The sequence below is a fragment of the Sarcophilus harrisii genome, chromosome 1 (assembly GCF_902635505.1).
Source record: "Sarcophilus harrisii chromosome 1, mSarHar1.11, whole genome shotgun sequence".
Classification (NCBI taxonomy): Eukaryota; Metazoa; Chordata; class Mammalia; order Dasyuromorphia; family Dasyuridae; genus Sarcophilus; species Sarcophilus harrisii.
In genome coordinates this window covers 327194139-327207734 of record NC_045426.1, presented here as the reverse complement: position 1 = coordinate 327207734, position 13596 = coordinate 327194139, and the positions used below count along the sequence as shown (strand labels likewise).

At 34.2% G+C, this 13596-nt stretch overlaps 1 protein-coding gene across 6 annotated transcripts in view; it reads left to right on the top strand.

Moving 5' to 3' along the window:
• Positions 1–13596, top strand: part of VPS13A (vacuolar protein sorting 13 homolog A) — a 238714-nt gene that overhangs the window by 72602 nt on the left and 152516 nt on the right. For all 6 annotated transcript variants that reach the window (XR_004230796.1, XM_031945506.1, XM_031945511.1 and 3 more), the window contains 2 exons: positions 2476–2639; positions 12367–12523. Coding sequence is in view for 5 of the 6 variants with exons in the window: in XM_031945506.1 (XP_031801366.1) it covers positions 2476–2639; positions 12367–12523 (321 nt within the window). In the remaining variant the exon portion in view is untranslated. The remainder of the gene's footprint in view (positions 1–2475; positions 2640–12366; positions 12524–13596) is intronic.

The following is a 13596-nucleotide window of genomic DNA, read 5'->3' as shown; positions in this document are numbered from 1 at the left end:
TTTAACCTTGATTTCCCATAAACTTCTTAAACTCAGTGTAGTAAACAATGACCTCTTTAACTTAATTCCCTCCCCATCTCTTCCTAACTTTCCATGTCAATTTTGAGAGGACTCTCATCTTCTCAGACCACAGGTCTGATTTTATTCTTTGGTATTATTCTTAACCTTGTAGTCTCTCTTATTCCCCACATTCAAATTGTTGCTAAATCCTGTTGATTTTACCTTTGTACCATCTCTCACATTTAATACCTTTTCTGACTGCTACCACCTTGATTCAGGCCATCATGCTTGGAAAATTGCAGTAGCCTGTTGCTTTGTCTCTTTGCTTCAAGTTTCTCTCCAATTTAGTTCTTTTTCCATTCAACTGTCAAAGTGGTCTTCCTCAGTTCTGACTATGTCACTTCTCTAATTGAAAACTCTTTTTTTTTTTTTTTAAATTTAATAGCCTTTTATTTACAGGATATATACATGGGTAACTTTACAGCATTAACAATTGCCAAACCTCTTGTTCCAATTTTTCACCTCTTCCCCCCCCCACCCCCTCCCCTAGATGGCAGGATCACCAGTAGATGTTAAATATATTAAAATATAACTTAGATACACAATAAGTATACATGACCAAAACGTTATTTTGCTGTACAAAAAGAATCAGACTCTGAAATATTGTACAATTTCTAATTGAAAACTCTTAACAGAAATTCCTTTGTTTGGTATTCAAAGCTCTTTATATCCAGATCACTCTTGCAACCAGAAATCATCCTGAAGAGGAGGGGATAGCATGCTGGGGCAAAACCAGGACTTATCTATGTGAAAAAACTATAAATGGGCTGGACCATGACATAATCATTCTTAGGACTTGAAAGGCAGCTCTCATAGTGGGCTTGCTCCTGTGTACACAATGCAGATGTTCCTAGGTCCTGTGGGAGCAGTCTCCCAAATTGATTGTCTCACAGTGGGGGACAGAACCAGAGTTTGCATGGCACTACCTGGTTCGCTTCACTGAACAGTTATAAGAAACTAGAATTGTGAGCATTTAAAGAGGTGTGATGGATCACCTGCTTCTGGCTCTCACTTTCTTGGTAAATAGGAGGAAAAACTCCCTCAGTGAACACCTGATTCTGGTCCAGTCAATACAATTTGGCAGAATGTGAGATCATCCAGAGAGCAAAAGACTGTTGTTTCACCAAGCTCAGGGCACAGTCTGCTTACTGGACTTCAGCTTAGGGCAACAGGATGTCTCAAAAATATTTTGATGGCCTTTACCCGACCCGTACCCTTTCTTTTCATTGTTCTTATACATTATCCTTCTTTGTTTACTCTGTGATCCACTGACACTGACCTTCTTATTCCTCAAAGAAGACTGACCTTCAGGTTTGGGCATTTTAAAGCATTGTCCTCCATGCTTTTGTCTTATCTCTAGTTCACAGTTTTCCTGTTTTTTTTTAAATTCCAGCTTAAATTCTACCTTTTACAAGAATCTTTGCTGATGACCTTTAATTCTAGTCCATTTACCTTCATTGATTATTTCCATTTTATTCCATATGTGTATGTATCTATCTCTATCTCTTGTTTGGACATAATTGTTGCATCTTTTCTCTACCGTTAAACTATGTGAGCTCTTTGAGAGTGGGGAATCTTTTCCCGTTCTCTGTATCTTCAGTGCTTAATATATTTTAAGTGTTTAATAAAAGTTAAATGACTGACTTTATATGGTAACATTTACTCTTTTCTGTTGCACTGCCATTTTTCTAACATTCTTTTTTCATCTTTGGTTATGGGCATCCTTTTAAAGGCATATTAAAGAATTTTCAGGGAGAAAAAATAGCATTATTTCATTATATTCCTTAACGATAAGATCTATTTTTCAGTCTGTTAGTCAGAGGCTAAGTTTGAGTAAACTTATCAGTAGTACATATATGACCTTGGCTGTGAGATTTTTAATCTCACTTTATCTATAAAATGAGTATTTTAGAAAAATGATCTCTAATGTCTCTTGCTATATACTAGTTTGATTAAATGATTTGTTTTCAGGTTTACTTGAGAGTACCCCCAAAATGTCACTTATTTTTGGTATTGCTTTAAAATCCAAATGATTTAGGCAGGGGTGAACCTGTTAAGCTTACTAGCTTCCTTAGGTATTTTTTGATATGAAACAAATTCCTAAGTAACATTTTTTTTTTATATAATGGATTGTGGAAGAATATTTTATGAGTTGTATTCCTTAAATTGAGAAAATTAAAGAAAATTTAAGAAAAATTCCTTAAATTGAGAAAATATTGGTTATACATTAGTGTTATATTCATCCCAGAATGTTGTTTTTTGAGAAGAAATTTTAAGATTCTTTAAATACATAATTATTTTATTACTTTAATTTATTATTAGACTATTATGCTAGTATTTAAATATTCATACATTATAACTATTATAACAAAATCAATTTACTCTTCTTTAATAATGACATTCTGTGACTTTTAGAATCAGAAGAGGAATTCTTTGATGCTCCTTGTAGTCCAATAGAAGAAGCTCCTTGTCTGCCAATTAAAACGAGGAGCCCCACTTACAGTGTTCGACAAAGAAAGACTCAAAAAGAAGAGCCCACAAATTTGATTGACTTGACAATCAAATTTGAGATACCTGAGGTATGTATAATGGTAAAATTGAATAGATATTTAAGAAATTTAATTAGTCATTTTTACAACTGTAAAATGTAGTTCTGCCCTTGAAAACTGTTGTTTTCATCTGACTCTAGCGTGAATTTAAAACATATTTTTTGTTATATGTGCCTGTATTTTTTTTTTTTCTTCTTTTTCTTAATTTAGGGAATAAATCTTAAATTTCCTAAATGAATATCCTGATGCTATTCAATTTAATAATATATAATCAAATCCTGATATATTCATACTAGCCTACTTAGAAAAATCTTTACACAGTAACAGCATTCTGAAATAGTTGTCTTTTTAAAATTAATAGTATTTTATTTTTCCAAATGTATGCAAAGATAATTCACTTTTGCAAAACCTTGTGTTTCAAATTTCAAAATAGTTGTCTTGATTAAGTTTTGGCCATAGGATCTTCTCCTCTTTCCTTATTATTCTTACTTTTTTATTCTCTACTTTGTACTTTTTTCTTTCTTTCCCATCCTCATACTCCCAGGTTTGATGCTAGATGGATTGATTTAATCTGTTGTTTTCAGCTTCTTCCTTTAGACCTTATCACTGTTACCTTAATTATTTTATAGAATAAAGTGGCAGAACTTGGGATCTAAATTTAAAAACTGCTAAGTTTTTCTGTTCTTACCTTCCCCTCCACCAATATTGAAAACCTAGTCTTTTTCTTTATTTCACAGCCTCTGCTTTAATGATAAGATCCTAGAGGGCCCAAATCTGATTTTTTTTTCCTTCAGAAAAATAGGTAAATTTTAAAATATTAGTTTATGAATTTTTTATGAAATGAAATTTTCTAACTGGGTTGACAACATATAAAAAAAGAAGAGTAGAGATGAAAGCCTTGGATATGGCTTCAACATAAGTCCTTTGGAGTGTCTTGGATTTTTGTATTAGTAAGAATGTCATCATTATGATAATCATCATACTGTATTACTGTAACTGTGTGTAATGTTCTCCTGGTTCTGCTCACATCACTTTTCTTCAGTTCATGCATGTCTTTCCAGATTTTGCTAAGAGCATCCTGCGTGTTATTTCTTATAGTATAATAGTATTCCATCGTAATCATATGCCAAAATGTGTGCAACTATTCTCCAGTTGATGTCACCAGTATAAATACTTTTTGTACATATAGATCTTTTCCCTTTCTGCTTTTTATCTCTTTGGGATACTTAGTAGTATTGCTGAGTAAAAGAGTATGCATGTTTTATAGCTCTTTGGAAATAGGTCGAAGTTACTCTCCAGAATGGTTGAATTAGTTCACAATTCCACCAGTTGTGCATTAGAGTCTTAATTTTCCTCCATTCTCCACAGCATTTCTCATTTTCCTTTCCTGTCATATTAACCAATCTGATAAATGTGGCATGGTACCTTAGGTTTCAGAGCATTTTCCCATATAACTGTAGATAGTTTTGATTTCTTCTTTTCAGAACTGCCTATTTGTTGGGGGTCCCCAGCTGGTGTAGACCAGCTGACACCAGCTGATGTCTGAGCACTTACCCACAATTATTGTTCCCTTTATGACCTTTGGAGATGGACATCTCTGTCTCCAGATATGACAGAGCAGTTCTGACACCCTTTATGCAGTTAAAGAAGCTTTATTGCTTGGTTACATCATCTTGTCTCTCCTCCTGCTTCCTTGCTTTCTTGCTTCCTTGCTTCCCTGCTTCCTCCCTCCCCTTCTGCTGTCCTGTTCTTATACCCCTTTCATCTCCCTTGCCAACGTGCCCCAACAACAAGTATGTGTTTAGCTTGTGTATCCAGGAGCCCAACTCCTGAGAGGGTGGGAGCAATCTCGATTTGGTGCATGCTCGATGTCTGTCCTGGCATGTCTACAGGATGTGTACCCCGGACCTTTAGCCAATGAGGCAGAATTCACACCTGAAGTCTCAATATCCATTTCCAAGAGTGAGCTGACTGAGATCCAACCAGCCAAAGACCACGGGTCAGGTTTACACAAGACTTGTCTTTGCACAGACTTGTTGCCTATGCAAATGGGGCATTGTGTGCAAGATACATGATGAAGGGTCTCAAGATTAATGCAGACTTTTGTTATTCTGTTCCCTAGCATCCTTGTTGCTAGGTACTCTAGCACCTATTCATATCTTGTAGCCATTTATAAATTGTGGAATGACTTGAATTCTTATAAAATTGATTCAGTTCTCTACACATTTGAGAAATGAAGTCTTCATTCGAAAAACTTGCTGCAAATTTTTTTTCACAGTTATGATTACTGTTTCCTTCTATTTTTTATGCCTGTTTTATCCTACTCTCTCCAGTTTCATCCTGTCCATTTTTATTTTCCTACTTTCTAATTTCCCCCTGTCCATTTTAAAAAGTTGTTTCTGACTACTGCTTTCCCCTAATAAGCTCCCTTCCATCAGCCCTATCCTACCCTCCTTTTTTTTTCTTCTCCTCCTGCTTTTTTGAGAGGTAAGATAGAATTCTATACCCAACTGAGTGTATATGTTATTTCTTCTTTGTGCCAGTTCTGTTGATAATAAATTTGAAGAACTCTTTTCCACTTCTTCCATCTTCCCTTCTAATATAAAAGCTCTTTCTTGCCTCTTTTATGTGAGAGAATTTGTCCCATTCTGCCTCTTCTTTTTTCCTTCTAACCAATACATTTTTCTTCCTCATCCTTTAATTTTATAATTTTCAAATAATCAGGATCCTATCATATTCAATTCCTACCCATGTCCAGTACCTACATATACCTCTGGTTGTCCTAATAATGAGAGAAATTTTAGGAGTTACAATTATCATCTTCCCATGTAAGAATGTAAATGGCTTAACTTAATTGAATCTGTGAGGGATAGAAAATCCTATCCAAAAATGACTACTCAGAGACCTCTCAGAAGTAAAAAGCAGAAAAGTTGTTTATTTAATTAATTCTCATGAGAATGAGCAATTCCACCGCAAGGAGGGAAAGAGAGAGAGCTCACGGTAGAAGGGCTAAAGAAGGGGATAAGGTATACAGTTTTTTATAGGGTTTAGATACAAAGGATTATATCATGAGTTGGAGAACATTGATAGGTGCCCCCTCACCCCCCACCCCTTAATTGGATGTTATTCGTGCCAAAAACAGCAGATTCCTAGTTCTGGGAGGAACCATACATCAGGCAACTAATTGGCCAGATGTTGGTAACTTGAACAGTGATAAATGTCCTCATTCAAGGTTAAATACATATGTCTAAAATCTAAGTATATATTGGCTACCACTCAACATACTCACGCAGGTCACAGAGACCTAGAGAAACTAAAAATACAGAAGAGGAAGTTAAATGTCCTTGGAAGTTCAGCTGCTGGAAGTTCTTCACCTTATCTTTACTACATACAGCTGCTGGAAGTTCTTCAACTACACACACACACACACACACACACAAATCCCTTATGAATTTTCTTTAATATTACTTATTTGTGCTTCTTTTGAGTCCTCTGTTTCATTAAATGTTATTTATTTTTCTGGGAGAATTTTTCTTAGTTTTAGTGTTTAGGTGATTCTCAGTTGTAATCCTAGCTCCTTGCAATGGATAAACCACCAGACTTGAAGTCAGGAGAACCTGAGTTCAAATCTGGCATCATACTACCACATATTAGTTGTGTGATTCAGGGCAAGTCATTTAATCCCAATTGTCTTGCCCCTTACTCCCAAAAACTAGCTCCTTTGTCATCAAGAATATCATGTGCCTAGCCCCCTGATACTTAAATATAGAAACTGCCAAAATTCTTGTGCTATCATTATCATGATGGTGGATTCACAATATTTGAATAATTTCTTTCTGACTGCTTGAAATATTTTCTCCTTGATTGTACTTCATATTTGAGTAGGAACAATGTAATAAGAGTCCTTCAATCTCCTTTATTGTTTGACTTTTTTTTATCATCTGTAGTCTGAGAGTACCAGAAGACTCTCTGTTACTGATTTCAGTCATCCCTAAGGGCGGCTAGCTGTTTGGTCAAGGCCTGTGCTGGTTGCATAAGCATTGAACTGTCCCCAATCTCACTGACACTGACACAATGACATTTAATATTGACCTAAATTGTCTTGAGCTTAAAATCGTTTTAAGTGTTAAGTGACTGAAGTCAAATTTGAACTCGGGTCTTCCTGACTTCAGGGCTGATACTCTATCAGTGCACTACACCAGCTAGCTGCCCCATATCTGTCACTTTTTTATTTTAAGGTATTATTTAAAGTTTTTTGGAAGAGAATTTGGGAGAGCTCAGGCAAGTTCCTCCCTTTTCTCAGCCATATTGGTTTCTCAAGCATTTGCCCCCACAGCTCTTATTTTTGCAAAGAAGTGAGATGGGGATATCTTATCATATTTCTTCTTTGGTGTGAAACTTAAAAAAAAATCCTTCTCTGTGAGATTCTTTTTTTTTTTTGTTTTGTTTTTTTGCTGTGGAATTGGGGTTGTGACTTGCCCAAGGTCACATAGTTAGGAAGTGTTAAGTGTCTGAGACCAAATTTGAACTCAGATCCTCCTGATTTAAGGGCTGGTACTCTAGCCACTGCACCACCTAGCTGCCCTGAGATTCTTTAAAAAAAATTTTTTTTTAATAATAGCTTTTAAAATAGTATTTCAAAATACATGAAAAGATAGTTTTCAACATTCACCCTTGCAAAACATTGTGTTTCACATTTTTCTCCCTCCCTTCCTCCTGCCCTCTCCCCTGGACAGCAAGTAATTAATATATATTAAACATGTGCAATTCTTCTGTACATATTTCCGCATTTGTCATGCTGCATAAGAAAAATCAGATCAAAAAGGGAATAGAAATTTGGGGGAAAAAAGTAAGCAAAGAGCAACAAAAACGATGAAAGTACTATGTTGTGATTTGCCTTCAGTCCCCATAGTCTTTCTGGATGCAAATGGCTCTCTCCATTACAAGTCTATTGGAATTGGCTTGAATCACCTCATTGTTGAAAAGAGTCTCATCCATTAAAAACTGATCATCACATAATCTTGTTCTCTTGGTTTTACTTACTTCTCTTAGCATCAGTTCATGTAAGTCTCCCCAAGGCTTTCTGAAATCATCCTGCTGATCATTTCTTATAGAACAATAATCTATAATTACATTCATAAACCATAATTTATTCAATCATTCTCCAACTGATGGGCAGCCAGTTTCCAGTTCTTTGCCACTACAAAAAGGGGTGCTACAAACATTTTTGCACATGTGGGTCCTTTTTCTGGTGCTATACTCTTGTTTGTAATTTTAATACATTCATTTTTAATTATGTTGTGGCTCTTCTGATTTGAATTGTGGTCATTGGCTATATATATATATTTTGTTCAGCTTATTTCATTCTGCATCAGGTTGTATGAATCTTTTCACATATCTCTATGATCTCTTGATAGTGCAGTAATATTTTATTATTTGTGTCTACATTTTATTTTGCTATTTCCTGTTTGGTGAGCATATACTTTGCTTCCAATTCTTTATAATTATGAAAAATGCTGTTAACTATATTTTGGTAAATATAAGGATTTTTCTTCTTATCAGTGACTTCCTTATAAACCTAGTTGAAATCAAAGGGTTGACATTTTTGTCACTTTATTTGCATTATTCCAAATTCCTTTCCAGAATGATTGTGTGACTCGTGTGCCTGTAACCTCTTCAGTATTGCCAGTTCTCATCTTTTATTTTCTTTGCCAATCTACCAATTACAAAATAAGACTTCTGAGTTATGTCAATTTTCATTTCTCTTATGAATGATTTAGAGCATTCTTTTATATGATTGTTAATAGTTTTCAATTCATCAGTGAACTATTTGTTCATCATCTTTGACCACTTATTTGTAAACTTTTAGACTTATATTTGTCTTCTGGTTTTCTATGTGTTTTGATTACCAAACTGTTATCTGAGGAATTTATACAACCCCCCTCCCCCCCCCAAAGCTGGTTAATGTAAATCATATTCAAATTCTTATATGTGGTTGAAGGAATAGTTGATATTGTGCTAATTCATAAGAAAATATATTTGTTCAGACACTACAAGTGGATAGTTTATTATCTCCAGAACTGAAAAGGGAAGAGAACAGAAAGGACTATATTTGCGGTATTGTAACAATTTCAAGATTTTTCCTAAATTTAAAACATACATATTAAATACCAATATTCTTCTGGTGGTTTATGCCTTGAACCATAGGATTTCTTTTTTCTTTTTCTTTTCTTTCTTTCTTTTTTTTTTTGGTATATTATAGATGATATATATATATTATAATAACTTTTTATTGACAGAACCCATGACAGGGTAATTTTTTACATTATCCCTTGCACTTACTTCTGTGCCGATTTTTCCCCTCTCCCTCCACCCCCTCCCCTAGATGGCAAGCAGTCCTATATATGTTAAATATGTCGCAGTATATCCTAGATACAATATATGTGTGCAGAACTGAACAGTTTTCTTGTTGCACAGGGAGAATTGGATTCAGAAGGTAGAAATATAACCCAGGAAGAAAAACAAAAATGCAAACAGTTTACATTCATTTCCCACTGTTCTTTCTTTGAACCATAGGATTTCACAAGAATCAAATTTAAGAGTCAACAATCAGTCATTCAAAGTGTATTTAATACTTACTATATGCCAGACACTATGCTTAGTGCTGGGGCTACAAAGAAAGGCAAAAATCAGTTTCTGCTCTAGGAGAACTCATATTCTAATGGGGGAGACAACTATTGACTATGCCCAAATAAGATATACATATAGGGTAAAGGGACCTTTGACAAAGACTCCTTGGGGAAAATAAGATTTTTGCTTAGACTTAAGGGAAGTCAGGAAGACATAAATAAGATGGAGGTGAAGAGGAAAAAAATTCCAAGGAATGATTCAGCTCTAATAAAAGGCACTGAAATAGAAAATTGAATATCATATGCGAAGATTAGCAAGTAGACTACTCTATCCAGACCATAGAGAATGTGGAGGGGAGGAAAATGTAAGAAGACTGGAAAAACAGGTAGGGTGCAGTTTATGAAGAGCTTTCTTTTTATGGGATATGAATAGGAGATGTATTCTTAACCAGAAAAGGAATAGAAAAAATTACAGAAGATAAAATCCTGAACTTAGAAGTGGAAGGCCAGTTTTATAATTTGATCAATTTTTTTTCTATGCTGGATATTGTTTTTGCTTTGTTTTTGTATCATGCATGTTTTCCTTTTAAAAAATGTTTATTTAAAACTTAAATACAAAATAGAAAAGAAAGATAAAAAGAAAAAAAAATCATCATGTACACAGCAAAACATGAAAGGATTCAAAATAGGTAACAACAAATTTCTTTTTCAGGAAAGCATAGAAAATAGTAGAAGACAGTGTGCAGAACTGTTTATCTTTGCTTTCTTGTAGGTTTTGTTTTATTCTCTGCTGTGCACTTCTTACTTTCTTCTTTTTTTCCTCTTTCCTCCCCAACTTTACCTTTCTCAACAAGGCTCTAGTTAAGCATGGAAATATTTAGACATGTGTGGGGATACACACATACCTACCCTACATACACACATACATATTAATATAATGCATATACACATACATGCACATGTGTAAAATGACATTAAAATTCCTGACATATAGTCCAGATTTCTCTTTTCATTGCATCTTTTTTAACTTTGACTACTTCTACCTGCTAGCTTGCCTTGCAATTATTTAACCTTCCATCCCTACTTACCCCAAGGATCTTTCCCTTATCTTCTCCCATCTTATCCTAATTAATCCTTTCCTTTCCCCTTCCTCTTTGTTCTTTTCCCATTAATCTACAGACTTCATCCTACTCCTGTTAATCTGTAAACCTTCTCTACTCCATCTTATGCTATTCCCTCCCCCTTTTATTTCTTTATAGATTTTAGAGGATGTTATACTCTTCTAGGGGTGTGTGTGTGTGTGTGTGTGTGTGTGTGTGTGTGTTAAATGCTCATTTCCTTTCTTCCTTTCTGATTAAAAAAGATATACTCAACACACTTTTTGAGCTTTAATATATGTTATCATTTTCTGCATTACTTTAAATCTAGGTTATCAAAATAAATTGTTCTTTGATTTGTAACATTTGATGATTTTTGATGTAAAAATGCTCATATTGAAAATTTTAGCATTACACTGATTCTTAGAAATAGGTTCAGTGAGTGGATGCCCATCAATTGGAGAATGGCTTAATAAGTTATGGTATATGAATGCTATGAAATACTATTGTTCTGTAAGAAACGACCAGCAGGATGATTTCAGAAAGGCCTGGAGAGACTTACATGAACTGATGCTAAGTGAAATGAGCAGAACTAGGAGATCATTATACATGGAAACAACAAGACTATATGACAATCAATTATGATGGATGTGGCTCTCCTCAACAATAAGATGATTCAAATCAGTTCCAATTGTTCAGTGATGAAGAGAGCCGTTTACACCCAGAGAGAGAACCATGGGAACAGTGTGTGGAACCCAGCATAGCATTCTTACTCTCTCTGTTATTTGCTTGTATTTTGTTTTCTTTCTCAGTTTTTCTTTTCCTTCTTGATCCGATTTTCCTTGTGCAGCAAGTTAACTGTATAAATATATACATATATTGGATCTAACATGTATTTTAACATATTTAACATGTATTGGACTACCTACTAGCTAGAGGAGGGGGTTGGGGGAAGGAGAGAAAAATTTGGAACAAAAGGTTTTGGAAGAGTTAATGTTGGAAAAATTACCCACGCATGTGTTTTGCAAATTAATTAATTAATTAAAAAGAAAAAGAAGTAGGTTCAAGCTGGCTTGAAATGATTAATCTTGTTGGAGTACAATGGAGTACAATGAAAAAGATCAGTAGGATTATAAATTAGAGAACTTTTTTAGTAATTTGGTTTCAGGGTCAGATATGGAGACTGATTAAAAAGAAGCTTACTCTTTGCTACCTGGTTACTGTGGTCTCCACTGGTTTCTATAATTATTTTTAATTTGTTTAGTTGTTATTCAATTCTGTCTGACTCTTTTGAACTTTCTTTGGGGTTTTCTTGGCAGAGAAACTGGAATGGTTTGCTATTTCCTTTTTCAGAAAAAGAATCTGAGGCAAACAAGGTTAAGTGATTTGTTCTTCTTTCAATAATACACAACACCATGTCAGAAAGGACCTCAAGACTTAATTTAGCCTCTACTTGAAGAATTATGCTTTCAATAAAATTCTAGACAAGTGGACATCCAGGCTTCACTTGAGGACTTGTGAGAAAGAGCTCCATTACTTAATAAGACAGCCCATTCCACTTTTACATACATCTCTTAGAAATCTGTCTACTGCATGCATTCACTTATTTTTCTTAACTTTATTCTCTGGAACCAAACAGAACATGTTCAAATAAAAACTCTCTTCCATCGGATTTTCTCGAAGCTAACCACCTCAAGGCAGTCCTTTTAAAGTATGGCCTCAGAATCCTTAACCTCTTGGTCACCCTCCTCTTAGTGTTTTCAAATGACAGGATATAGTTTTTTAATCTTTCTTTTTCCAGTTTTTAAAGTTGATTGAGAAGCAACTTTTTAAAATTGCAATGCATAGTTGAATATTTCTTTGGATAGAATTAATATTCCAAATTGCAATAAAAATATAATGAACAATGAAGTGACATGGCTATGATTTTATTATGCATTTATTTTAAGGAATAGAAAGAACTTAATACATTATTTCATTACAAAATGTTTGCATGATTTTAGCCTCTCTTCTCTTTTATCTCTTCCCCAGGTTTTAATTCAATGTTGTCATCTTATCGAAAATTTGGAGCAACCTATAGTGGAACTACATATCCTAGGATTAGGCTCAGAGATTCAATTAAGAAGATTAGACTTGAGAGCAAATGCTTACCTGAAGGAAATTTGTTTAAAATGTCCGGAGCACACGGGTATGATCCTATTGGGTTTGTTTTTTGGGGAAAATAAGTAAATAAAATAAATTAAGAATTAATATTGGGAGAAAACTCATAAGTTTCTAAAATTCTAGATTTAGATTTAGAAGGGTCCTTAGAATTCATCTAGTTCAAGCCCTGAAAAGATCTTTTGCTTTGGAGTCAGAAAAAAAGCCTGATTCTTTTACTGGTCAGCTACTTGACCCTTGACAACTCACTGGTTAAGCTGTATGTGAGTGTCTGGAAGGGAATAGATATAAAAAATGATTTGAAGGAAGAGTTAACAAAGAATAATAATACATTCCATTTGGATTTTGAAAAGAAGTATAGTAAGGTTAACTTAAACAGTTGTGAGTTTATATGACAGTTCCTACTTTAAAAAAAAATCGTTTGTTTTTTTTTTAAATATAGAGAAAGTGAAGAATAAGGTTAACTGTAAGAAAGTTCCTACTTTTAAAATATATATGTATGTGTTTGTGTGTATATATATACATATGTATATATATAATTTATTTCATAAAATATTTCCCAATTACATGTAAAAAATATTTGTAATCTTCAAGCTAAGTTGCTCTTACTCTAGTTATTACACTTGAATCGCTTATTCAAGTTTTCCCATGTTTATTTGAATCCTTTATTTGTCATTTCTTTTGGTACAATGGCATTCTATTACATTTCTATACTGCAGTCAATTCTCGACTGCTAAAGCACATATTTTGTTCCTGGTTCTTTGCTACTACAAATAGAACTACTGTGAGCATTCTTGTACGAATGGATCCTTTGCCTCTGTCTTTGATTTCTTTGGGATATGCCTAATAATGCTATCTTGGATCAAAGAGTATATTAATTTTAGTGACTTTGGGGGCATTGTTCTAAATTTTTTACAGAATGGCTGAACAACCAATTCATAGCTCTCTATTTCCTATACATTCGTATACTGGTGTTCCTACAGCCTATCATACAGTTGCTTTGCTCAGCCCTTTTACCTCTATAGTTTATATATTTCCTTTATCTTCAAAGAGAATGAGCTGAATTCAGGTCTCAGGTAATAATCGATATTTTTAGAAATA